Below are 27880 nucleotides of genomic sequence, written 5' to 3'. Positions count from 1 at the left end.
TGCCTTATACTGAGACAGACCGTTGACTCAAGGTCAGTATCGTCTACTCTGATTAGCAGGGGGTCTCCAGAGTCTCAGGCGAGGTCTTTCACGTGGCCTCCTGCTGGATCCTTTTCAGTGGAGATATTGGGGGTTGAACTTGCGGCCTCCTGTATGCAAAGCAGATGCTTTGCCGCTGAGCCATGACTGTACCCTCTTTTACTCTTTCCAGAGCATATTTGTACCACCAACTCATCATGATATTACCGGGACCCGTCTGTTCCAGACAGACTAGATGTGTAAAGAGAGAGGATTTTTGAGTGTGCCAAAAGCAACTTAGGCAATAGATTTGATCCATCTCTTGGGGTTCTTATCTGGCAGGGATATCCTTCTGTTGATGGATGTTGGCTCTTGTGGTGTAGTGGTTAGAGTGTTGAACTAGGGTCTGGGAGATCCAGCTCTAAATTGCCACACTGCCATGGAAGCTGGGGCCAGTCACACACACTCAGCCCAGCCGACCTCACAAGGTTGTTGTGAGATTAGATTAAGTGGAGGAAAGGAGAGCAATGTCAGCTGCTTTGGGTCCCCATTGGGACAAAAGATGGGGTATAAATTAAGTTAAATAAATAAATAAATAAATAAAAATCACTTCCTTTAAGATTGGAATGTAGGGGCCTTCCCTGTTGGTTCAGTAGATGATTATCATGAGACCTAATTTCCTGAAACTGAGTGTTAACCTTATGCTGATATAATGATTATAGACATTTTCCCTGTATTTTGTCACATAAGCTGTAGGTACCCCAAGTTTTGAAAGCACTAGTACTGCACAAGTGTGTTTTCCTTATTGAGCCAGATACCACCCTTCTCCCTAAGCTTTATCATTTGCTATTCTTTGCTATTCCTTTATGCTATTCTTCTTAGATACTGATTGATTAAAATTATTTATTTTGTTCATTATATCCCACTTTTCCTCCCCAGTAGGACCCTCAAACCATTTCCCCTTCTCGGTTTTATCCTTAAAACAACAACCCTGTAAGGTAGGCTAGGCCAAGAGAGTGTGACCCAGTGAGCTTGCATGGCAGAGCAGGGATTGGAACCGGAACCTATTCTGACACTCTAATCGCTACACCAAGCTGCTTTTAAAAAACTGGCTTATAATTACAGTGCAAAAGGAAATCCAAATTTTAAAACCTTTTTATTATGTTATCCACCTTGGTTTGACCCACTGCAATATTTCCCCTACTGGAGAAAGAAGAAAATGGGTGCCTCATCCATCGAGGTTGAAAAAGATTTTTTTTCCCCTGGACAATGAGATATGTGTGTGGCTCTTGCTGCTATAAACTTTTATACATTGTTTATCAAGGTCAATGCTTGCTTACACTAGTTAATCCTTAGCTGATGAATTTTCAGGGGGATCATCCTCCAGCTAGTTTTGTTTTTTAGTTGCTATGACGAATATGTATTTTGAGAATTCAGTGCTGTGATGGTGAAAGGCAACTTGGAACCTCTTTTTCTTGTTAAAATTGAATTATGTACAGGGAGGTTGGAGACAGATGATAGCTCTCCCACTTCCAAAGTTACAGAAGAGATGAGTTGCCGCTGACTATGGTATACACAATCGTCCCACTGTTTTCTTTGCTCAAACAGGTTTGGCAGGTTTTTGTAGCACTAAACCTGGCTCCCGTGCTTGACAAGAGACAGTAGCCAGATAAATGGAATAATAGCCTGTATCCCATGAACAAGGATGATGCTATCTTGCCTCACTTAAATTATTATTTCTGCCCACCAAAGTGAGACATCGGAACAAGATACATATTCATTCAAACATGGAGGTTTCTTTTTCCTTCTTGAGCATTACCTCGACTCGGGCTTCCTCAGAATCACTCTTAAAGCCTGATTCTCTTACTAGAGAATGGAATGAGTGGTATGTGTATATGTGTGTCTGCATGCATGTGTGTACACATTACTCTCTCATGCTGTATAACCCCATCTTGTACTGGGTCTTACAAGCCAGTAATATATGTAGCCATGCTATATATATGTATGTAGCGTAAAGGTTTGGTGAGTTTCCAGAGATCAAACGTAGAGGGTTCAAAATCTAAGCAAGTTTAATAAATGTATAAAAGAACGTATTCTGCTCAAACTTTTGGGCTTAGCAAGGGAACGTGGTCCTCTCTCCCCTCTCTAAGTACTTTCTAAATGATGTTTAATTTAGGACTGGCTGGCTCTACTTTAGTGTTCATCATTACTTTAGACCTTTGGGTCGGGCCTCCTCTCCATTATCTCTTGCGTCGTGGACAAGACGGAGTCTGTAGCTGAAGCCTTAGTCCATCATGGCTTGCGCCCCTCTGAAGAGCTGCCCATTATGGAAGAGAGACCTCTTTCCCTTGTTTCCAGTGTTTTCATAACTTCTCTTTCTCTCCCCCTACCCCATTTTGGGATGACCCGTGCTGGCTTTAGCTTCTGCCCTATTACTTTTTAATTTGTTCTGCTTTTTTCTGCGTATCAGTTTTATAATTTTGATTGCCTGCTGCTTTGCCTATAGGTTATGTTGCTGCTGTTTTTAATTAATAGTTTTAGCTCTTTGCTGGATTTAAATTGTGTGTTGATTGTGTTTTAATTGGCTTGCTCTTTTAACTCTTACCCATTTTCCTTGATTCTGTGCTATCCTCTATGTTTATTAAAATAACAAAGTGGGACATAAAATTTTAAAAACAAACAAGAACCCAGTGTTTAAAATGGCTCTTGAAAACTTTTTTTTGTGTGGCTAGAATGCTTATTGTTTTCTTCTCTTGTTTCTTCTGTAGAGCTTTATGTTCCTGCTGCTTCCTACAAGGCCAGGATTGGCTTCCTATAAAAGACCTACGGTGTCCTTCTAAAACCCTCTAAGGGATTTTTTGAGCAACAGTCTGCCTCAGGCTGGGGAGTAGAATTTTCCACATTTCACCCAAATGCTGGAATTTGAGGGACAGCGGGTTAGAGGGGATTAGCCAATTTGTAGCAGATTGCTGCTTGGAGCTCTGAATTCTTTGGGAAAGATGGAAAATTACTACTTGTTTTAACATCATTGTAGACAATGTTAATGGGTGTTGCTTCGGGCATGAGGAAGGAAGTAATTTTTGATAAGGGTTAGTTAGCCTGTAGAACTTAATCCTGTGGGATGTTGTAAACATTGTAATGAAATTGTGTATCTTGGTTACAAAAATGTTATGATAACTTGTAGAGGATAGATGCATTGAGGATTTTTATAGCTAGGATGACCAAGGAAGTGGAAGTTTTATGGTTTTTATTGTTTTGGATGGAGTGGAGTTTATGTTTATTTAAAACATTCCTGTGCTGCCTTTTCACCCAAATAGAGTCCCCAAGCTGGTGAACATCAGAACATTAAAACACTTCTACATTAAAACAGCATTTAAAATAAACAATTCAATAAAAACACAGAAACAGGTAGGAGGGCTGGTAACAGTTAGTGAGGGAACGTGGAACAAAACAAAAATGTCTGCACCCTCTGATACCAGTAGAGGGAGACAGCTGAGTCTCCCTGAGGAAGAAGTTCCAAACTTTTGGTGCCACAACTGAGAAGACCCTTTCTCGGGTTGCCACTTGTCTAGCCTCAGATGGCGGAGGCACTTGAAGCAGGGCTTTTGAAGATGACTGGAATGAATGGGTAGGTTCATATGAGAGAAAGCAGTCCTTGAGGTATGGTAGCCCCAAGCCATATAGGGCTGTAAAGGTCAATGCTAGCACCTTGAATTGGGGCCTGAAGCAAATTGGGAGCCAATGTAGATGGAACAGGACTGGAGTTGGCTTTTTCAGAGCAAGTTCAGAGCTTGGGGGTGTGCGTGGACCCAGCCTTGCTGTTTGAAAAGCAAGTTGGTGCTTCCATCAGTTGCATCTGGTTCACCAACTCTCCCCTTTCTTAGACTCAGCTGATCTTGCCATGGTGATCCATGCTTCTGGGCTGCCCTTATAGACAAACCAGGAAACTGCAGCTGGTCCACAATGGAGCAACTGGAGTGTTGTTGTCAGGGGCTAACTGATAGGAGTGTGTATGGCCCGTTTTGAAACAACTCTACAGGCTGCCCCTTTGTTTCCAAGTTTAGTTCAAGATGCTGGTTATGATTTTTAAAGCCTTTCATAGTTTGGGGCCCACCAATCTGAAGGACTGTCTCCTCCCTTAGGTTCCTGTGTGCCAACCATGGTCTTCAGGCTGCCACATGCTGTGTCTTCCTGCACTTAGGGTGGCCTGCCTAACATTGACCAGAGCCCAGGGCTTTTCTGTTGTGGTTCTCACTCTGTGGAATAGGCTCCTTGAAGGTGTGCTGGGAGCCCCCTCCTTGGAGATCTTTAGGAGCATCTGCAAGGCCTGTTTGTTTCCCAGGGTTTTTGATGGGCAATGAATCGCAAGCCTATTGGGGGGCGGGGAGCATTTGAGTTTGGTGTAGTGGTTAAGAGCGCAGGACTCTAATCTGGAGAACTGAGTTTGATTCCCCACTCCTCCACTTGAAGCCAGCTAGGTGACCTTGGGTCAGTCACAGCTCTCTCAGAGCTCTCTCAGTCCCACCCACCTCACAGGGTGTTTTGTTGTGAGGATAATAATAACATACTTTGTAAACTGCTCTGAGTGGGTGTTAAGTCATCCTGAAGGGTGGTATATAAATCGAATGTTGTTGTTATTTGTTTTATTTTGGTTTTAACTTGCAATATTTGAAGTATTACTCCAAGATGCCCTATGTTAATAAATAATAAATGAAGAATTTAAGAAGGAAATGTTCGTTAAATATTTACCCCAATATTCTGTGAAACAGAATCCTACGTGGATGACCTGTGCAGAACTCAGTACTGCATCAAAAATAGCATACTAGTTTGAAAACTGGCGTTAATCTGCATGAATTTATAGCGTGTGATTAATGTAGGACAAGGGTGAGCAGTAGCTAGGTTGCCGTCACTGGCTGATTTGAAGCGCATCTGTGTTCCCCGTGTGCTGGAATTCTTGCAAAGAATGCTTTCCTGTCCTGAGTCAGTCTCGGTGCAAATCCATAAAACCTTGACGGTTAAGATTAATTCTCTTAACATATTGACAGGGACTGATTATAGTTCAAGTACATCACACAAGACCAAGCCCTGACATGGGGCATATTTAGTTATTAAATAAACCTGACTTGATTGAAATGTATATCCTACCTTTTCCTTGAATGTTCCAGATAGGCAATGAATGTAAATATATGTATATATATTAAAATTAAGATAAACTACACTTCGCCAAATTTCCCTTGCATTTTAGTTCTTGCCTTCTGTTTATGTGTTTGCCCTTCTAGTATCCTGGGTCAGTTCCCAAGTTGGTATGAGAATTAGCCTCCCTTTGGAGTATTGAGAGTGCAATTGGAACAGCTTGAAATGCAAACGAGCACCTCTCTACTGGGATCGCCTTGATTTCCTGGAGCTTTTCAGTAGGGCTTTCCCTAACTCTACAGCATGTAAGAAGAATGCTGCAGAAATGGAAATCTCCAAAGGTGACCCGAACCATTCACCACCACCTGTGGCCACATAACACTACATGGGCAATTGCAATTAAGCCAAGAAGTTAAGGATTGTTTAATAGAGAAGCAATGGGATGATTGCATGGCAGGGACAAAAAGTAGTCAACGGTTATTAGATGAGGGGCGGTGGGTATTGCTCCAGCCTGGGCTGGTCTCCAAACTCCAGCATTTGCCTACTGCTTGTTTGGTATATGTATTTATTTATACTCCTCCTTTTCCCTCTGAGGACCCAAAGCAGATTACTTTGTTCTTCTTTCCTCTGTTTGTCCTCACAACAACCGTGTGAGGTAGGTATGAGTGGCCCAAGGTTACCCAGAAAGCTTCCATGGCAGAGTGGGGATTAGGATCTGGGTCTAGTCTAACAATATGCCATGCTGGTTCAAGGACTAGACTAGATGTGATAGATACTTGTTTCTTTGTACGTCTTCCTCTTTCACTTATCAGATGGTACATTCATATGTTTTTAGGAGCCAGTTTGAGGTAATGGTTAAGAGCAGTGAGACTGTAATCTGGAGAACTGGGTTTGATTCCCCATTCCTCCACTTGAAGCTAGCGGGGTGACCTTAGGTCAGTCACAGCTCTTCCAGAGCTCTCTCAGCCCACCCACCTCACAGGGTGATTGTTGTGGGGATAATAATAACATATTTTGTAAACCGCTCTGAGTGGGCACTAAGTTGTCCTGAAGGGCGATATATAAATTGAATGCTGCTGTTGTTGTTGTAAAAAGAGCACTGGAGGGTGTGTGTGTGTGATTCTTAGTACTTTCCCCACCTCTTTCCATTTAGATATTTTTACCTTGCTTTTTACCCCGATGGGGACCCCAGAGCACTTTATAATGTTGTTTTCTCCATTTGATCCTCAGTAAGCTGAAAGAGTGTGACTGGCCCATGGTCACAGTTTCCATGGCAGAGTGGGGGTTCAAACCTGGGTCCCCTAGACCCTAATCTGATACTCTGATCACTGTACAACATTGGCTCCCTTCAGTCTGTTGTTCCATTTACTTTTTTTGTATTCCATATTTGCTTCAGATATGGAAGCCAGGAATGAAGAAAACAGTCTGTCACAACCAACTCTTGCTTTATACAAGTGGCTGGGCTGAGGGGGCAGGGGAAAGGACGGTCCATGGGCTCATATCACCAAAAAATTAATGGACAAACAAGGTTGCACCCATCAGATGTTTCACCTTTGACCTTCAGGGATATGGCTTACAGAATAAAGTAGGAAGTCTGTCTGCCTATCTAGTGTATCGGCATTCCTGGTTATTAATGCATCAATCAGTATGGAATACTCCATAGTAAACTACATAATTTGTATATTATGTTGATATTCTCTGTACTTAAATATCCTGTGTAAACTGCTGGCAGCATTCTGGGGAGGGGTGTGCCATGCTGTTGAGTGGACATGTAGAAGGTTGCCCTGCCATGAATATCTTGGTGTCAGTGTTCTTTACAGAACTTTTGTCTTTACATTTTCCAGCCTTCCTTTCTAAATTTGGCAATGTGGGTTTTTTTGTCTATTCCACCTATAGTTATTAACCAAACAGCGCTTCTCTCCTATATATAAAAGCAAACCTGTTGCCAACCTCCACGCATAATCTAATAACAGGTAACACCTCTGTGGGCATTTCCTTTTGGAGTCTGAGGCATTGGTGGTATTGCTAAAAAGTAAATATTTCAGGCTACTGAAAATTGTTTTATTTAGGAAATTCGTATGCCGCCTCTCCAAAGTCCCGCTAGATGTGACTTACAAGTAAAACAGTACTATGATTACAAAAACCCTCATAAATTATCAACATAAAACAAAAGCCAGTTTAGTGTAGTGGTTAAGAGCGCGGGACTCTAATCTGGAGAGCCGGGTTTGATTCCCCACTCCTCCACTTGAAGCCAGCTGGGTGGCCTTGAGCTCTCTGGAGCGCTCTCAGCCCCACCCACCGCACAGGGTGTTTTGTTGTGGGGATAAACCACTCTTGAGAGGGCATTAAGTTGTCCTGAAGGGAGGTTGTTATTGTTATCATTATCTTTATCATTATTATTAAAGGCAACAACAGCATACAATGACATTTTACCAATATGCAAGAGGCAATGTTAGTCCTTGGTCATTTTGCTCTTTATAAATGTATAAAAATCTTAATGTGCTATGAAGAATTGGTGGTCTCATGTCCTATTTTACTATGCATATTCAGTGGGACTTGTACCAGAATACTTGATGAACCAATTCCTGTATCATTTTGATACAAGTTGCAGGCACAAGCAAAGATTGTTGCATCTATTTTAACAGTATTTTTTATTCTGAAACATTACCTTTGGATATATGAGTTGTTGAATCAGCTGTAAAATATGTTCCCTTTGGAAACAGAGAGCTGAAACACAATGAATGTGGGATTTTGATTTGTATGTATTCATCCTTTTTAGCATTTTCCAAAGTTTCAAATGTTGTATCTACAACTGCAAGGCTTAGGAGCTTAGAACATGATCTAGGCAAAATGAAAAGCATCTGTTTCCTGTTGATTTCATTGGGGCAGAGAGAATGTTGTAACTCTGCACTTGAAATCAGTAGGGCCAGATGTTCCACTGTGCTCAGCTCCACCGAGCAGGTCACGTTGCCATAGGTTCTTTTCAAGATTCTAGCCAGAACAAGACCCAACCATACACACTACACTTTAGATTTCTGAATCAAACCGGTTTAAGCTCTATGCTAGCGAGATCAAATAATTGTGTGAAAGCATGCAAAACACACATTTACCTCAAGGATTCCAACTGAAGCTACAGAGTGGCCAGCCAATCTCTTCAGTGGTAGAGAGCCTTGGTGGCAAGGAAGCACCTTTGCTACACATCTGTCTTTTTGCAATTGAAAGAGCAATATTCAGGTCCAGCAGCACCCCGAAGAAAATTTCCAGGGTATAAGTTTCAAGAGACAAGCTCTCAAGACACTTACAAGAGTTTGACTCTCAAAAATGTTTACTCTGGAAATCTTCTGGATTTTTAAGGTGCTACTGTATTCAAATCCTGCTCTTCTACTGCAGACCAACATGGCTACACACCTGAAACTATTTACAACTGGAAATCTTCCTCTTTTCTCCACTGCAGCTTCTGAGCTTTTAATTCCTTAGCTAAGTTCGCCCTTGGGTCTGAGGTCCTTGGACCTCTAACATCTCAGGTTACATTCTACAGAAATGCTGGTATTTGGCTGGATTGTGCTCTTAAGTTATTTATGTATGTATATTTACTCGGTAGGCTGCCATTATCACTGAAACTCAAAGTGGATTACACAGGGTAAGACAATACAGTCAAATGGCACGAGACACCTAGATGTATGCTTACAAAACTTACAAACAATGGAGAAAAACCCTATATCAGACATGATAAATTGTAAAATAGTGTTATTATTATCCCCACAATACATCTGGGGAGCTGAGGCTGAAAGGAATGGCTTACCCAAGGCCACCTACTGAGCTCATGGCAGTAATGGGATTCGAACCAGTAGAGTGCTGATTCGCAGCAAACCACTTAACCACTGTGCTACAGTGGGTAATCATACAATGAAAAGGAGAATGAGACTTTCAGTTTTTTGGGTTCAGGTGCCTCTGAAGACCCCATGAACTGCTGGTATTTGGCCTACCTCTGCCATCTTTAGCATGCTGCGTTCATTCTCATGTGTATCAATTGGATCCATCTCTGCATTCGTTCTATGCTAAGCTTTTCTTTGCCCCGAAAGGAAATAATCCCCTCCACCTTTCGATTTGTGCCCACATGCTTCTCAGGAAAGCACATAGGTGTGGCAGAAGAATTGCATCAATCATGGATGGATTGCAAATAGGGTAAAATGGCATTGTTTGTTACCTTCAGAAAAATTCTTGTACTGATTCCACCTGTCTTGTTCGTTTTCTTGTGCTTTGCCAACAAAATTGGGAAATCGGGGTACCAGTGAGACCCCTACATCTTTCTCACTGGCATGCCAGGCTTCTGTATTCATGGGTTTTCTCAAGGGGGGGAGCATTTGAGTGTTTTCCAGGCCTCCCCCCCCCACAGCCCATTGAAAAAAATTTCGTATTTGCATCTGCTGAGTGTATAAACTGGGCCCGTCATCACGTAGCTCACGTCTGAATGCTTCGGAGGGGAGAACGACGTTCTTCAAAACCTTCCCATAGGGGATACATTTATTTTCTTATCTATGCCGTGTCCCTATGCCTTGTGCCTGGAAGTTTCAGTTTGCCTTGCAACACTTCAGTTTTAGCTTCAGTTTTTCTTGAAACACTTGCGAAATTCCTGCTTGCTTTTTGCAAAAGTCACAAATGGAGGTTTTTCAAGAGTTGCAAGGAAGTCCAAGCCACACTGCAGATGTCTCTTTGCCCTTTAGAAGGGAGGGAGTTGGGGTTCCAGCCTCTCTTCTTGCTCTTGTCTATGAGGCCAGTTTGGGATTTCAGCCTCCAGGTTGGCATACTTGGTGAGGGAGTGTTCATGATGCTTTATGCTATATTATACTGAATGCATGTACGATCGGCATACCCTTGGTTTTTCTTTGTATGGGCATATGTAATTTTTACATTGCATTAGATGCATGTATGGCTGAACAGGCAACTAAAACCCCACATTTATCCAGGTACTGGTCCCCGGTTTGATTTTGCAAGTGTACATGCATTGGCTCTTTCTTACAAAGAAATGTATAGGCAAGATGCACGTGCGTTCACAATAAAATGAACAGTGTTATTTAGTCAGTCTCTTCATCTGTCAAGGTAACAATTGTGTACTCTGACTGGCCATATCTCTCCAGGGTCTCAAGCAGTGGTCTTTCACATCACCTACTGCCCAATCTTTTTACCTGGAGATGCAGAGGATTGAACCTGGGACCTTCTGCATGAGAAGCAGATGCTCTATCTTGTCTGTTTTCAGCCTTGATCTCCAAACAAGTGGCCAAGAGAGAACTGTTCATGTTGTCTTCATTCATTCTTTGATTGTCCTTTACTATGTCCCCTGCAGTCTGACTGAGCTGTCACTGGTTTCTGCTTATCGTAAATCTCGGTGAATTGTAACCTAAGTGCTGTGGTTAAGTGACGTGCATTGGCGGGCCTAAATCCTGAGACAGTCAGGAAAAAGAAACACTGGTGTTTATGTTGGCATTTATCCAGTACACTGGGCTTCCAAGAATAGCAGGACTGGTGTGTTGCTTAAGTTGAGCCACTTTGGCGAGGCTGCTTGAAAACTTTGGTTCTCCGGGCCCTCTGCGGGTCTCTTCCTTTTTCCTAGGATTATGCTGAGTTGTTTGGGGGGGGGACTTTTGCGCTTTCCAGGAGAGAGAGTCAGTGGCATGGAGCATGAACGGCAAATTCTCCTGTGCCCCACTCACTTTGGACATGAACTTGCTAAGATCTTTTAAGCAAGCTGCTATTCTTTGAGCCTCCTCTCCAAATCTGAAACATAAGAACAGTCATAATGACCTTCCTCATTATAGTATTGAAAGGATTGCGGTTTTGATGTTCTTGGAATATTCTAGGGCAGGGATCGACAACCTTTTCTTTAATGAGAGCTACTCCTGAGTAATGAAACATCCCAAGCTACTCCTTCCCCCTCCCAGCATGTTGTTACCAAGTTTTGTGCTATCCTAGAAACAGAACAAGGACTAAGAGGGGTACAGAAATGAAGCTATAAGTTAAGCAGCACAGAGAAAAATCCTATGAAATAAGTGATTAAAAAAGAAAAACTAGAGTGGATCTTTTTGTAATCTTCTCTTGGGTCTTCCTGGGGCTGTGCAAGCTACTCTGTGGCAGCCAGTGAGCTGCCACTGTTGGAAAACTCTGGTCTAGGAAGCACATAAATGCTGATGAACAGTGCCTGGATTCACAGGAGGCACTTCTCTAGCACAGGAACACACTTACTGGGATCTGTCATTATCAGGGTAAAGTCATCCGCTGATCAACTGATTTTATTCACGTGAAGTGCTTTGAAAACCATAACGGAAGAAATAGTATGGGTAATGTTATACAGTTGTTAATCAGCCAGTGGGCAGAATCTTAGTGTTCATTGTCATGTCTTCTGTGCAGGCACCCATGGGAACTGCGCATGCACAGGCTGGCCTGCACATGCGCAGTTCCCATGGACGCCTGCACAGGAGAACACTCGATGAACAACAGTTACAGGTAGGTGCAGCCCTGTTTTTCTCTTGAGTGTGACGTTTGCTTGGACTTACTGATGAAGTCACTGGTTTCCATTCCCCTCCATTTCCACAGTGATAGAGAGGATGGCTGTAACCAGGTAGCAAAAATATAGATCTTTTTTCACCCAGTGGGAACTGATGTGCTGACAGGGATGTTGATGATCCATAGTGCACCTTTGGTTCACTAGTTCAGAGGGTGATACCCGGAGAAGGATGAGTAATGTGTTGTATTCAGGAGAGCAGACATCAGCAGCGTGTTCCAAAGCTCTTTTTACTAGAATGACGTGATTATCATTACCCCAGTTTTTTTTAATGAGGAGATGGAGATGATGGAGGGTTGCCCAAGGACCCATTGAGTCAGTGGTGGAGACGGAAAGGCAAGTGCCTGTCTTGGCGATGGGGAATAACAATTGGCATGCCCTTGGCCCTCAGCTTTGATTTATGGGCAGGGCTGGTCACACTGTTTAGTTCATCTCTGAATCCAAGGGTATGGAATATTTGTAGGCCTTTGGCTTTAACCCTGAGGCTTCATTTCAGCTGGAGATTTGGACAAAGTATGTACGAGGGCCTCCTCAGCCTCCTGTTGCCTGTCTCACTTCTTTGTTCTCCCAACTTCCTCTGTCTCCTTCCTCCTATTATCTAAGCCTTGGAGCAGGCACCTCTTTTCTGGCAGTTACTCTTTAGTGCTGGCTAGGTATTCTGATGGGTGTGTTATGTGCCATCAAGTCACCTCCGACCTATGGCGACCCTATGAAGCCCTCCAAAATGTCCTATTAGTAACAGATTTGCTCAGTTCCTGCAGACTGGAGGACGTGGCTTCTTTTATTGAGTCAAGCCATCGCGTTTTAGGTTTTCCTCTCTTCCGACTGTCTTCCACTTTTCCTAGCATTATTGACTTTTCCAGAGAATCTTGTCTTCTCATGATGTGACCAAAATACAATAGTCTTAGTCTTGTCATTTTAGTTTCTAGGGAGAATTCAGGCTTGATTTGATCTAGTACCCACTTATTTGTCTTTTTGGCTGTTCTGATAGTTATATTGAACTCCTGCAAACGTTCCTCTGGTTCTTTTTTAAGCTAACAGCCTTCATGATCACAGTTGTCTGTTTGAAAATGTCTAGGGAAAAAAGGCAGAGCTTTCGAACCCTGTCCAGTGTCAGATCCCATTCATATCAAATTGGCCATTTCTAGTGGTTTTAATGAGTACAAAATGTGCAGTTCCAAAAGAACATTTGTGCTGTACACTTTAAAACCTGAAGTCACGCACAAGTTGTACAATATTGACAGGTGATTGGTAACAATGTGAAAAGTTAATGGAGTAGCCCAGAATCCTCTAGAAACTCAGACCCTAATTGAGTAGCTCTGTTTCTTCTCCTTGGCTAAAAACATGCAAGAATGTGCATGTACAGGTGTGTTGAGCAGCACATGTTATGCATGCAAAGTACAATCATGTACCCCCGTTTGGTGCCGGATCCCCCCCTTCTTTAAAAAAGCCTGAGGCAGATGTGAATCCAAAAACCAAAGGCAGTCTGCAGCTGGAGCAGAGAACTAGAGTAGAGTCTGCTGCTTGCTGAGGCCAATAAGCAGACGTGAGCCTTTATAGGGGTTACTGGGTGTCATCTGACCTGCTGTGGCCAATGAGTAAGAGGCTTCCTAGTTGGTGCTCCTACAGTTAGTTTCTGCCTTTGGCCAAAACTGGTTGAAGAACCTGGGACCTGAGAGATTTGGGGCAAGAACTCTTAAGACATGCTCTGCACACTTGGCAGCAAGTCATCCCCCCTACCTTTGGGGCTGAGTTGCCAGGCCCTTTGTGCCACTGTTCGCTGAGAAATCATGCAAATGGTTCTCCGCCTGATGCAACTCTGTGGTATTCCTAATACCGTTGTTGCATTGTTCAGGGACTATTTTTAAGGAGTTGTGAAATCAAAGGAACTGAGAAAGTTGAAAGGAGGGGAACATGAGTTGATAAAATGGCATTTGATACCTTGTTTGTCCCTTTCCTAGACACTACTAATATGTCTTTTAAACACACCAAAGACTTAGGCACTCAAAAGTTTTATTTCAAGAGGGGGAAATTAGAAGCTGAGAGTCTTAGAAATTGCTTTCCGTTGTTTGGTTGCACAGCAAATCTTGCATTCCTAAGTACACAATTACAGATGGTACAAGCCTTGAAGAGCTTTGGTCCCTCTCAGATGATTCCTCAGATAGGTTTGGTAGGTTATCTTGAACAAGCCATGCACTACTTGCCTTGACTTTATTGTTTTTCCACGTGAGACTGCTTCCAGTCCTCCAAAGAGTCATCTGAATTGAGGCATAGTGACGCCTGCACTGATGGTTACCAGCAATCTCCAGCATTCTAGTTTGGTGACTACAGCAGCCCTGGTGGTTGAATGCTTTACCTAACACCTCCCATGCACAAGGGTTTGCTTGAATACAAAGAGGGCTAGGATTGCTGTGGCAAATGCTGCTCATGGTCTCTACATGGAAGTAAATTCCTGCTTTTGCTGTTTTATCTTTGTACGAGTGGACAAAGGAATAATTTAGGTTATGGAATAAATCCAGGCTTGTAGCTAGAAATTCTGCGCATAGCAATAAGAGCTTAAGGGTAATATACGTCAGTGTGAAACAGCAGCAGACCTAATGCAAGTAGTTGAGTCTTTTTAAGTGCATGCCAGAGTCCTTAAACAAGAACAAAATCTGTACAATACCTTTTATTAGAACCCAAAACATTGTGAAAGCAAGAATTTGTATTTAAGATTTGTTATGGTGCATTTGATGAAAATCAAAACACAGTTATCCAATATTTCTAGTAGCTTGCTGTTGGTAATAACGGACACGTGTGTAAACTTTTTTTCTTAAATAATATGAATAAAACAAGAGTTCAGTGGCACTATAAAGTCTTAACAGTTTATTCCAGCATAAGTTTTCATGAGCCAGAGCTCACTTCATCAGGTGCATTGAAGAGCACATCAGGTGCAGTAAGCTTGGGCTCATGGAAGGTGATGCTGGAATAAATTTGGATAGAATTTAGGGTGCCGCAGGGCTCCTGGTTTATTGTGCTATTACAGATTAACACAGCTACCCACCTGAAATACATTTAAGAATGCCTGTTTTATTTATGTCTGTACAAAGGTGCTATAATAAAGTGGTACATGGTACATAAAGCTATATAAAGCATTACATGGTATATAAAGTGGTACATGTACATAGAAACTTCAATCTGAACTTTGACGGCTCATAACCCATCCTATTCCTATAGTTTAGAGTAAGTAGCAACTAGATTTTCTTGTTCATCCCCAGAAAGCCCTGTGGTACATACTCCTTTCAGTTCTCCGAACACTTTAACAAAATGTACATTGCTGTTGAAAGCAAATACTAGATACAGTTAACTTATGCTTTCAAATTTCCTTTTTGGCAAAGGATCCATTAACTGTTCTGTTTAGATTTAAGCCTGATTATCACATACCAGAAAACATGGTGGACTGCATCACTGAAAGTGAGGGTCACATTTTGGATTGTCCCCTTAGGGGAAAAACTCCCTGCCAATAGAAAACCAGCACAGCAAGCCCAGAGAGTAGGTAGAAACCTTCTCCTTGCCGTGCTCATTTTCTGTTTGCAGGGAATACATTATGCAAAAGAGCTGGAATTCACCACCTACAGCTTTTGCCCGCTGTTTCTTATGACTTCCTCCTCACAGAGTTCTCTGTTTACAAACATACTTCCTTGTGGGGTTTCTTCAGGCTCAGTACTGCTATTCAGTCACCGTGTAAAGCCCTTGGAGGAAATCATTTGTGGTTTTGGAATATGTTGTCATCAATATGCTGATGACACCTAGCTTTATATCTCTTTATCCAAATCATCAGGTGGTAACTCTTGAGAGGTTGTGAACTGGTGCCTGGCTGCTGTGGTTAAATGGCTAAGAGTGAATAAATTGAATTCAGTCCTGGCAAGCTGGAGGCGATGCGGGATGGGGAGGCTGAAGTCCTGGTGGTGGGACCTCTTACACTCGGTTAACAGCCATGGGGTTATACTGGTCCCAGCTTTATTGCTGGAGAAATGAGTTCAAAGGCATTCTTTCAGCTTCACTTAGCTCAGCAGATGGCCTTCTGCCTTGATTTGCCTGACCTGGCCACATTGATCCATGCTGTGATTACCTTGAGGCTAGGCTGCTGTAATGTAATCTACGTGGAGCTGCCCCTTAAAGACAGCTTGAAAACTCCAGTTGGTTAAGAACACTGTTCTGCCCGGCTACTGTTGTGCACAAAGCACACTCATTCTGCATGCACTGCATTGTTTACCAGTTACCAGGTTCAATTCAAAATTTTGGGAATCACCTACAGTCCCCTTAATGGCCTTGGACCCCTCACATACCCCTCAGTACCACCTCTCCAGCCATGCCTCACTGCGACAGTTCAGCTAATCTGAGCAAAGCCTTCTGAAGGTGCCACCTTGCAAATGGCTAAAATCTGCCTGAGATGGAAGGCTCCCACACTTCTGTCACTTTGCAGAATATCAGGAATGGTCGGGGGGGGGGGCATTCTTACAGAGGAATTAGAACAGCGGTATAATGGAACAGAACAGGAGTGATGTAATCTATTGCACTGTTTACAGTGTGTCTTGCCTCTTTTTCTTACTGCACTGTCTTCTACCTTTCTTCATTATGGTATGCCATGCCTCAAACCAGTTCCTGCTTGGATTGTTTTTCCAGTTCTATAATCTTAGTCCCCCTGCATTGTTTATTGGTGGTCTTTGCTGTCTGATTGATTCACTTTTCATATTTGCCATGTTTAAACTGTCTTGAGTCTCAGTGAGAAGGTGGGCCATTGAAATAATAATAGTATGAGTATATGCATGAACAGATTAACAACAAGGGACTTGACATCCTTGTCAGTCCTTCCTACATACAACTTCTGCCGGTAGATAAATGCATTATTTTGCAAAATTGTGTGAAGTGTGCAAATTAAGCAACCTTGCCTAGATTTACTCGGGTTGCAATACGGCATAATTTGGAATTCTAGGATTTAGAGAACTATTGGGTAACTGAAGCCAATCTTGTTGACGTGACCGTGGCCCTCACCATGAATCCGTGGCTTAGCTGGGAACTTGACCTTTGGTGTGTGCTTAGGCCCATGAGCAAACTGTGTCCTCTCAAGCGTCATGGCGTATCCATTGGCCAAACACACAGATAGGCAGGGCAGCTTGCTTTGAATCACAAGAAAGGAGTGGCTGGGAATGGTATGTTAACAATGGCTTCTTCATGCTGGGTGCCATTTAATCCCTTCTCATGGAGGCTTCTACCCGAAAGCTTAGGTGGAGTTGCTGTCACGTTGGCTGCTGAGTGCCAGAGAAGGTGGCAACTACAAGTGTCCGGTGATTTAGCAGGTGTCTGGAAATGGCTTTCATTTTGAAACCTTAACAGCAAAACTTCTTGAACTGTCTATGGTCAGTCTGTGGGGGTCTTTACTTGCTGAGGAAGAGGGTAGAGGTGGGCCATATCACAGCCAGTGGTTTAAAGGTGGTCAAAAATGCAAGGAAGGGCAACCCAGCTCCATCTGTGTCTGACAGAAAAGTTCTGTGTCTGGGGGATTTAGGCCAGAATTGATAGTTGTGTAGGACCGGGTTAGATCCCCTTTGTCTCTTATCCGTGCTCAGTTAGCTGAGTTACCATCCCACAACCACCCACAGTGTTCCCTCCCCCCCCGGGGAAAAAAACAGACTGTAAGCCATTATATTTCTACTCATGGAGTTGATTATGCACTTGACAACGCATACTTTTCATGCAAACATCATGGGTGCTGACCCACATAACTAGGAAGGGGGAAGCATGTAGCCAGAAATGAGGGTACTTACCTCAAATTAACACATGAACCTCATTCTTCCTCATCTCTGCCGTTCATGGCCATACGTTGCTCTCCTCCCTGCCATTATATTTCCCAGTTTTTCTTCTCTGACTAGACCTTCTGTCCTTCTCCTTTTCTCTGTCTTTTGGGCTGTTCCCTTTTTCCAGCATTCCTTTCTTTTACTTGAGAAGGACTGCCATTATCTCGAACCAGTTCTCCACCTTTCCCTGCTCTGTGCGTTCACAAGGACGCACTTGTACTTTTGAGGGAAAAAATCCAAAGGTTCATGAATGGAACAGAAAAGAAATAATGGCGAACTTCAGGTTGCTATAGGGTTGCCGCATGGAAATCTCCTGGAATTACAACTGATTTCTAACCTATAGTTCCCTGGGGGGAAATTTGGAGGGTGGACTGAATGGCATTATATAGGGCTGAGGACCTTCCCAGGCTCTACTAGGGTTTCCAGGGGTCCCAGGGGCTTAGGTGGGGGACAGCAGGGTACTAACCTCCCTTGTGTGTGCATATAGAGTTCTCTCCATTCTCAGAGGAAGCACGTTGAAATTGAGGTGAATGAAAAATGCCCCTGGGTGAAAACTGCCTCTCAGGAGGTGGTTTTCACTCACATACCAGGATTCCTCTGCAAAGGGGGACTACAGGAATATGAGCATGCACTTCTTCCTACTCCATGCCTCCCTTCCTTTGACAGCTAGGTGAGCAAGGCTGGGAGGTGGTGGCAGGTAGGGATGGAGGTTCCCCTACCCTGTGGGGGGGGGAATGGGACAAACCTAGGCTATACCCCCAAATCTCCAGGAATTTCTCATTCCAGAGTTGCTAACGGTAGGCTGCTCCCTACTGGGTGACTAACTCACAAAGTGTTGAGCTCGTCTCAGGCAGGCATGTCCTAGACATGTGCCTTCAGCGTGCTCATACTCCCATATTTTGGGGGCCTTGTCAAACTCTTTCTGTGGTTGCACAGGGAGGATGCCCTCCCCTTTCTTTGGAAACTGAAACTGAACAGTGCCTCTTCTCCAAAATAAAGCCCCAATCCCTCCCTTGTGGCTGCCATTTTGTGATTGGCTCTGTTCCTCATGGCAGCCATTTTGTGGTGGCACCCAGTACCCTTTCTCAATATTCTAAACAGACTTGATGTCACTGGGGACATCTGCTTTAAGGCCTAAGCACCTCCGCCAATCTCTTCTATCAGTTTCATGCCCTTAAAACATTGGACTAAACTTTGTTTAATGTGTTCATTAATTTATTTCTGATCTTCTGAAACAGAATATATCCCTGTTAACAGTCTCTGTGCACCTGAGTCATATTTCTTAGCAAGATGGAGAGACCTTAATGCCTTATGTTTGTCTCACTTTTTCCCTCCACAGATTGGAGACCTGCTGTGATGCTGGGTGCGATTGATTGCGCCGAGATGACCAATCAGAAAATATGTTCAGAGTTTAAAATTACTGGCTACCCAACTTTGAAGGTAAATTTTCCATTGGCATAAAATTGAGGTGACTGAATGCAGTCAAACGATAGGCATTTGAGTAAGATTTTGAACTAAATGCTTGTACACAAAGTACTGTGGGATTTCTTTGGGATCTTGAGCTTACCTTGGGTTTTGCATCTTAGGGTGCAGTGAAGACTTGCTCAGTTCCCATGTGCACATTGGGGGTGTGTGTGTGTCCGCCCCGCTGCCCCGCCCCTGATTCTGTTCTTTTTGAAATCATCTCATTCACAGTAAGGACTGCAAACTGTCTCATACAACCCGATTCGCTTTGGGATTTCTCTATGCAGTCCTGTACACAAGAGTGGCTGCCTTACATGCATGAAAAAGGGTAGTTCAGGAGTTCATTTTAAAAATAGCCCAATTGTTTGTGTTGGCAGCTGAGCTTTATTTCCATCTCTTGGTTTCTCGGCCAGCTGCTAATTGAATATATTAAAAAGTTTAATATTTAACAAACCCTCTGCCAAGATAAAATGCACAGCTAAACCATCTGCTGGTGAAACTGCCTAACTTAGGGCTGGTGTGGAATTCAGTGCTTGGTTTGCCCCATGGTGTGCTTTGTACATGATGTGGGCCAGGAATAAAAGTGCTTCTCCGTGTAAATTTTCCCAGCATCAGCCTGTCCATGTGTTGTTTTTATGATGGCATTTTTACTTGTGAGCCTCTGTGAGCACGCCCCTACAGAGGCAGCATATAAATTGTCTAAATAAATAATAAAGAAATTAGCAAAGGGCTCTGACCTGGATAGCCCAGGTGAGCCTGAGCTCGTCAAATCGCAGAAGCTAAGCAGGGTTGGCCTTGGTTAGTAATTGGATGGGAGACCTCCAACAATGACCAGGGTTGCAGAGGCAGTCAATGGCAAACCACCTTTGTTAGTCTCTTGCCATGAAAACCCCACCAGGGGTCGCCATAAATCATCTATGACTTGACGGCACTCTACACACACAATGTAATAGAATGTTGGACTAGGAATGGAGAGGCCTGTGTTCAAATCCATGCTCAGCGGTGACGTTGAGTGACCTTAGGCCAATCATTCTCTCGTCCTATCCTACCACATAGGGCTGATACAAGGGTGAATTGAAGGAGGTGGAGAACGATGCATGACTCTCTGAGATATTTTGAGGAAAGGCAGGATAAGAAAATGTATAGGTAGATCTGTCTAGGATGATTGTAGGCATGCTAATGCCACTTGTGAATGGTTATGTGCATTTAAATATGGCAGGACAGGTATGCAGTATTTACATGGGTAGCTGCTTTAACCTTAGGCCATGATATATATAAATAGGGCCCCCAAAACGAATAAATATCTTAATTTTAAAAAGAGACACTTGGAGAAAATACCTGTTGAGAAGGAACTGTAGCAGTGTGTTTATTTTGCTGGGGCTTTATTTGTGGCCTGTGTAGGGTGCAAATCTGGACTACGGGTCATAGCAGTGAGAGCCATCATAGTGTAGTGATTCGAGTGCTGGACTAGGATCTGGCTGACCCAGGTTCAAATCCCTGCCATGGAAGCTTGCTGGGTGACCTTGGGCCAATCACACATTTTCAACCTAACCCACCTCATAGGGTTGTGAGGATAAAATGGAGCAAAAGATAATAACAGTAAGCCGCTTTGGGTCTCTGTTGGGGAGAAAGGCAGGGTATAAATGAAGAAAATAAATAAGCGTGTAGGTTTTGATTCATTGCATTCACTTTAGGAGAGACACAGGTAAAAACACAGCTAAAGTGTGGTTGTTTTAGGGGTAGGTTTTGATCATTTGATCACCTGATCCCCATCATCTCTGTGTATGAGGAGACCAGCCTGGCTCATGGACGGTCCTGTTGTGTTCATAGAAGAAGTGATTATGGGACTCACAGGGACAAGGACCTTGGCATGGCTCAGTTCAGGGCATTCTTACCTTAGGAGGCAAGTTGCCTGTGTATTTATTCCAGAATAGTTGTAAGTAGTCACATTGATCCAGTAGTCTGTCTGACTCATTTTCATCCTGCCCTTCAGTATGGTGTATGTAATTCTTCTTTCCTCCATTTTATCCTCACAACAACTCTGTGTTCATCAGCTGATCATGAGAACAAAACAAGTTGGGGGGCCTGTGAGGAACTTGTGGGTGGAAGAGAAACCCCGCCCTCCTCCCAACTCCCCTTTCTCCTGCTGTGCTTGGTCTTTTTTAACTTAAAAAAGGCAACTTTTATGAGATCTGTTATCAGCATTTTTTCCCTGAGAAGTTGTGATGTGTCTGTTCCATTCTGAGTTAGTTTAATCCTTCCCCTTTTTAAAAAAAACTTTTGGGATTCTTGCACAAACTTGAGCATTCTCCAGGTTTGTAGAAACATCTCCTCCCTCCGTTTTTTGATCCATATTCTGAGGTCAAATTCAGCATTAGATACATAGAGATTCACAGGGCCAGAAAATTAATACCTTTGTTAAGCCCGGCCTCCAATATTCATAATATAGCTTGGGAGCACCTGAGGTGGATGTTGCTAAAAAGAAAGGCCTCATGCCCCAAAACCTCTTCTCTCCCTCCTCCCCATTGTCTTATGACTTCAAAGGGAAGAGTTGATTTGAAAAGGAAGTTCACACCTTTGGTTGTAAACATTGGCCTAATACTGGTATCGGTTTCCTGCTGCTGCCTTTTCCACATACATTTCATTACTTCTGGGTACATTCCTAAGTAGTTCCCACAGGAATAAATATGATGCAAAGCCTTTGGGAAGAGCCTGCCTCCCTCCCCCCACCCGTGTGTCTGAAGCAGGGCGCTCAACATGAGCCTGCAAAGTCTCAAACTATATACCTTAATCACATATCTGCTCCCGCCTGCGGTGAAACTGGATTCTTTTCTCCCTGTTTTTGTTCCTTGTCAAGTCCACGTTGCTGGCTTGTAGCTTGAAAGGAAGCTCGTTCCTGTGGGAACTTTAAATACGCTACTGGGTAGGAAAATTAGAGTCTTTCAAAGCATTCAGGATTGAAGCCAAAACCTCAGCAGAAAATAGGCAGGTATGGCTTCAAACATTCCCTGCTTGCATAAGAAAAACGTCTCCTTCAAGTGAATACACTGTTTACAGAATGCCTTTTTTAAACTCTCAAAGCATTTCATATGCATTATCTGAGTTAAACATCCCTGTAAGGAAGATTGCTGTGTTATCTGCAATATATTATCCCCACTGTATCACAATGTTATCATCTAAGTGAACTTTGATTCAGGAAAGCTATCCTGGAAAATTTTGTTCGTCTTTAGGATGCTACTGGACTTGAATTTTATTCTGCTGTAGACTAACACGGCTACCTGCCAGAAACTATATAATCCACATATTACCGATGGTAAAGTTGAGCCTGAGAGATTAGTTTGCCTATGAGCGTCCATTGAGTTTATGACTGGAGGGAAATGGGAATCTGCAACTTCACAGCTTTCTCTTGGAACTCTTAACACTGATTTAAGCCAGCTATGAGCTGGCTTCTGACAGAGGTGTGATCTATCCTGATACTCTTGCACTGGTATGTGTTGAAAGGAGTGCCCATTGATTACAGCAGCCACCCAGGAATTCAGGTTTTATTTCTTGACTCCATGAGGTTTTCCACACGGGGTTTCCCCCTGTTGTTTCTGGACCCATACTGCTTCATTTTATCCCCACATTTTTTTGTATCATTAGTTTTTGCCTTGCCTTTTTGTTGTTGTTGTTGTTGTTCTTTTGGGACCATTTTTACCCTGATCTTTTTTTGAAAGCGATTATGAGTCACCTTTGTTCTATGCGTGTAATGTTTCCTTCAGTTTTGTTAGTTCTGCCTACTGCCATCCCCTCCAATCTACTTTTTGATTATTTGTGCATGTGCCATATCAATATATCACTGGAGGAGGGAGGAAAAAATGACAATTTTCAGCATCATGGTAAAGGTGCTTCTCCTATGTTCAAAGTTACCATCCACAATGACAAAGTATCTTGGTTGGCTAGTACAGTTCAGAATCACAAGTGATTGACTGAAAGATTGGCATAATGGTGATTCTCAGATTGTGAGATGTGTGGAAAGACAGATGTGTGGAAAACCCATGCTCAAAACAATTCTGATGCTAAGAAAACTGCTAAGAATACTCAGAATAAGTGTGTGGAAAACTCCAATATATGCATCTTAGAATGACCTGAGCGAAATTGCAGTTTCTCTAAGCCCTGGAGCCTTTCTAAAAAGTCTCTGTGTATGTGGAGAAGCATCGCCTTGCCTTCTAGGGGTATTGTATGATGCTGCATAATGCATGCAGACAGGGCTCGGCTGTTTGGTGTGGAATTAGGGAAGTCCTGAGTACAAAAACATGCCTTTCAGAGCCAATCTGCAAACCTCTGTTTTCATTTATAAAATATAAAGTCCAAGAGAGAGGTTCTAATCCTTGTTTGGAAAAATTAGCTTTAGCAGTGGTGAGGAATTTCTGTGGAGGATCTAGATGGAGATTCTGAGTGTAATACATGTTGAAAGAGGTCTGCTGAGATACTCCCACCTGATGTCTTGAGGGCATCGTGCTACCAAGTATTTCCCTACCATCATCAACCAATAAGGTGGAGCAGGGGAAGGAAAATATTCTGCATAAGGAGCTCTGGAGACAAGTTCTACATGTTATATGGGCAGACGTGCCACTGGATGGCCATTGTAGTAGTTGCAGTTTGCCCTGTGAGGGAGATCTGTGACATCTAGCATAGTTCTCCACTGCTCATCACTGCCACAGGCTTACTTCCATGACTGCAAATGAATTTTTTCCTACTCTCAGATCAGCCCATGCAAATTATACATTTGCATGATTTCTGATGGCAAAACTTGGGTGCAGTAGTTGCTGAATTCTTGACATTTTAGATACAGGTTCACAGGTGCTCCCTTCCCATCCTGCCAGTGCAGCTCCCTCCCTCCCTCCTATTCTCATTCTTCTTACAGGTCTTCTACATTTCCAGGGGAAACCTGCTGACGTGGCCTTTCTCTGCTCTCTCTTTGCTTGCATTCGCTCAGCCCAAATGCGACAGATAAAACCTGTTAAGCAAACACTTGACTTATGTACCTGTGGGCAGGTTGGAAGTACACAGCTTGTCAGAGGCTGCCTGGGAAGTTTGCTAAAGATAAAAGATTGCATCAGCTTATAAGACTGGACATTGTTGGCTAATGGGAGAAACTTGTGTCCTTTAGTCTAAGCAGAATAAATAGTAGCTTAAGGAAGGTAGCAAAAGACTTCTTACAGAGTTGACAACATTTAAAAGAGCCAGTGTGGTTTAGTGGTTAGAGTGCTGGACTAGGATCTGGGAGACCCAGGTTCGAATCCCCACTCTGCCACTCTGGGTGACCTGGGGCTAGTTGTACACTTTCAGCCTAACCCATGCCACAAGATTGTTGTGAGGATAAAATGGCAGAGAGGAGAATTATATAAGCTGCTTTAAGGTGCCATTAGACCCTGGTTTATAAATATATGGTGATGTTTGTGCTGTGTGCCGTTAAGTGGCTTTCAATTTATGGTGACCCTATGAATTAACAACCTCCAAAACATCCTATCATTAACAGCCTTGCAAACATGCAGCTTTAGCTTCCTTTATTGAGTCAAGCCATCTCCTTTGGGGCAGTCTTTTCTTACTACCTTCTGCCTTTCCTAGCATTATTGTCTTTCCCAAGAAGTCTTGTCTTCTTGTGATATGACCAAAAGACAAATAACCTTGCTTTCATCATTTTAGCTTCTAGGGATGGTTCAGGCTTGATTTGATCTAGAACCCACTTATTTGTCTTTTTGGCCATCCACTGTATCTGTAAAACTCCGTAAAGCACCACATTTCATATGAATCAGCTTTCTTTCTGTCAACTTTCTTCATTGTCCAACTTTCACATCCCTACATAAAGGTAAAGGTAGTCCCCTGTGCAAGCACTGAGTCATTACTGTCCCATTGGGGACGTCACATTATGACTTTTTCTTGGCAGACTTTTATTATGAGGTGGTTTGCCATTGCCTTCCCCAGTCATCTACACTTTACCCCCAGGAATCTGGGTACTCATTTTACCGACCCCGGAAGGATGGAAGGCTGAGTCAACCTTGAGCTGGCTACCTGAACCCGGCTTCTGCCAGGATCGAACGCAGATCGTGAGCAGAGCAGGGCTGCAGTACTGCAGCTTACCACTCTGTGCCACGGGGCTCCTACATCCCTACATAGTAATGGGGAATACCCTAGTGTGGATTATCTTGATCTTGGCCCCCAGAGAGACATCCTTATCCTTAAGGAACTTCATGGCTGCCCTTCCAAGTCTCCTTCTGATTTCTTGGTTGCAGTCTCCTTTCTGGTTGTGGACTGAGCCAAGGAATTGAAAACCTTTAACAATTCCAGACATTTGGATGGTGTATATTTACAGTGCAATACTAAGTAGATTTACATCCTTTTAAGACTTCATTGGGGTTTAGAAAGATATAATTCTGTTTAGGATTGCACTGTAAAGGTTTAGAGTGTTTAATTCTGATCTTTCAACAAACAGGAGAGGGAAAATAAAGGTGTCATGAGTTAGGCAGGGTTCAGTGAAAGCAATGACTCCTTGGGAGAAGAGGAGCCCTGTGTAGCCAGCAGGGACTCCTCAGGAGAAGAGGAGCCCTGTGTAGCCAGCCCTGAGCTAACAGAAGCCAACTGGCAGGAAACTGAGCTGCAGAATTGTCAGGATTCACAACCAGCAGCTGGTGCAGAGCCATCAAGACCTTCCAGCTCTAGTTCAGCACATGAACCTCAGTTGGCTGTTCCCAGCCCTCCAGTATCACCTACACCCTTAAAGCTCCGCAGGCGGAGGCTGAGAACAGAACTGCAAGCAAGACGGCAAGGTGCACACCTCCTGGCCCAACGCCAGCTGCTTGCTGATGACAGAGATGAGTAGTTGCAGGATTCCTCCAAAACAGCTGGCTCCTAGCATGGCCCTTAGGCATACAGCTATAAAACTAACCAAGAGAGGCTGTTAAGTGTGGAGACAACATGTATGATAGCTGCTAAGCCCCTGACTTTGTCTTGCTTGACTCCTGGAACCCTGACCTTAGACTAGATGGCCCCACCTTGCCTGACTTCTAGAGCCCTGACTCTGGACTGAACGACATTGCCTTAACCGACACTCAGAGCCTGCGAGCCAATACAGTGACCATTGAAATAATATTTTTCTCCCTTGAGTTCATGTATGATAGGAATGTTTATTAATTAAAACATTTATATCCTGTCTTTCAAACATACAAGATGTAGTAAAACTCCCAACTTCCCCAAAAGACTGAGATTTAAACCCCATATGTTGAAACTGTAATTGCTTGAGGCATTACCTTGATTCTTGGAAAGCAGTAACAATTGAAACACTACTGATAAAACAGTAACTGTTCTGAGACTGCAAAATGTGTGTTGTATTCATTGGTTGGATGTGGGGGAAGAACAGGAAACAGAGACCTCCCCCTTTCCAAATTCCCCCTCTTTCTTCAGAGTCCTCTAGAAAATGGGCAGAGGGGACTGCTGCAGTTTGCATGTGTGCTTGTGATGCGCCCAGCCACAGAATTCCTTTAGTAACCAGGTAGTTAGTATGTGCCTGTGTGTCCTTTTACCAGCTAATCACTGCTTCAAGATCAGTTTGTTCATTGGGACATCTGCCAGGAGGTAGAGCTGGGAATGCCAAGTTGATTTGTGTTTCCCTTTTGACTCCAGGAGTTTCTCTCTCTCTTTTTCATTTTCATTAGCAACATTTAATCTGCATGTGCTTCAAGGCAGAATTTGCCTTAAACTAGAAATGATTAAACTCTTACATGGCTGGAACTAATTTAGAAAGCAGGAAGTCTTCCTTATCACATACTTTGTGTAACTTTTCTGGTTGCATAGTGCTCCGTGTCCTAGTCTGAGGGGTTTGTGTGTGCAGGCCAAAAATACCTTGGTTGGCCCAAGGGCAGAAATGGGCACAATCAGTGCTTTTTTTTGTAAAACAAAAGGTGCCAGTACTCATAAAGAAGATTGTGCCTATTTCCGCCAAGTTGGGAGTACTGGTGCACAGTACTGGTGAGTGCCATCGCAAAGCCCCGGGCACTGTGGAAGAGGAGAATAGGCACTGGAGCTCTGGAGAGAGCCGAGTAAAAGAAGCAGCTGCATCCTCTTTACTTTTATTTGGTATTCCTAGATCAGTTGGTATTGTAATATTCAGCAGTTAGACATGATACTCTCCAGTTGCAAACTTAGTAGGCTCTGTCCCCAGGCCTCGCCCCATCCCCTCTTCAGTATTCAGTCCCTTGAATATTATGTTCATTCCAGCTATCATACATGTTGTCTCCACACTTAACAGCCTCTCTTGGTTAGTTTTATAGCTGTATGCCTAAGGGCCATGCTAGGAGCCAGCTGTTTTGGAGGAATCCTGCAACTACTCATCTCTGTCATCAGCAAGCAGCTGGCGTTTACTTACTTACTTTACTTACTTCATTTACTTACTTCGTTTTCCCCGAAGTGGCCTTTAACTTCTTCAAACCGACATACATCATTCTCTTCCATTTTATCCTCGCAGCAACCCAGTGAGATGGATTAAACAAATAGTGTATGTGACTAGTTTAGGGTCACTTAGCAAGCTCCCACGGCAAGGTAGAGATTTGAACCTGGGTCTCCCAGGTCCTTGTCTGACATTCTAACCATGCTGGCTCATCACACCACAATATGCAATGGTATCATAGAGAAGATGATGAGAACACCTAGGTAAAAAATTTAGTTGGTGTTCAACAAAATGTTTGGGTGCTGTGGCAGCCTTGCTATACGGTCTTTAAAAAGCAAGACCTGACTTTCTGGTTTCTCTGTTTCCTTCCAGTTTTTCAAGCCGTTCTCCAGGAAACCTGATGATGGCATAAGGCTATTGCGTATGTATCCTTAAGCTCATTTC

The 27880-nt window shown here is 43.3% G+C and overlaps 1 protein-coding gene across 1 annotated transcript in view; it reads left to right on the top strand.

Annotated features, from left to right (window-relative positions):
• Positions 1 to 27880, top strand: part of QSOX1 (quiescin sulfhydryl oxidase 1) — a 90073-nt gene that overhangs the window by 10194 nt on the left and 51999 nt on the right. The window contains exons 2-3 of the mRNA XM_054979734.1: positions 18887 to 18987; positions 27809 to 27857. Of these exons, the coding sequence (XP_054835709.1) occupies positions 18887 to 18987; positions 27809 to 27857 (150 nt within the window). The remainder of the gene's footprint in view (positions 1 to 18886; positions 18988 to 27808; positions 27858 to 27880) is intronic.

The sequence above is a fragment of the Eublepharis macularius genome, chromosome 5 (assembly GCF_028583425.1).
Source record: "Eublepharis macularius isolate TG4126 chromosome 5, MPM_Emac_v1.0, whole genome shotgun sequence".
Taxonomy (NCBI): domain Eukaryota; kingdom Metazoa; phylum Chordata; class Lepidosauria; order Squamata; family Eublepharidae; genus Eublepharis; species Eublepharis macularius.
The sequence above is the reverse complement of the archived record's forward strand: the minus strand, read 5'-3'. Positions and strand labels throughout refer to the sequence as shown.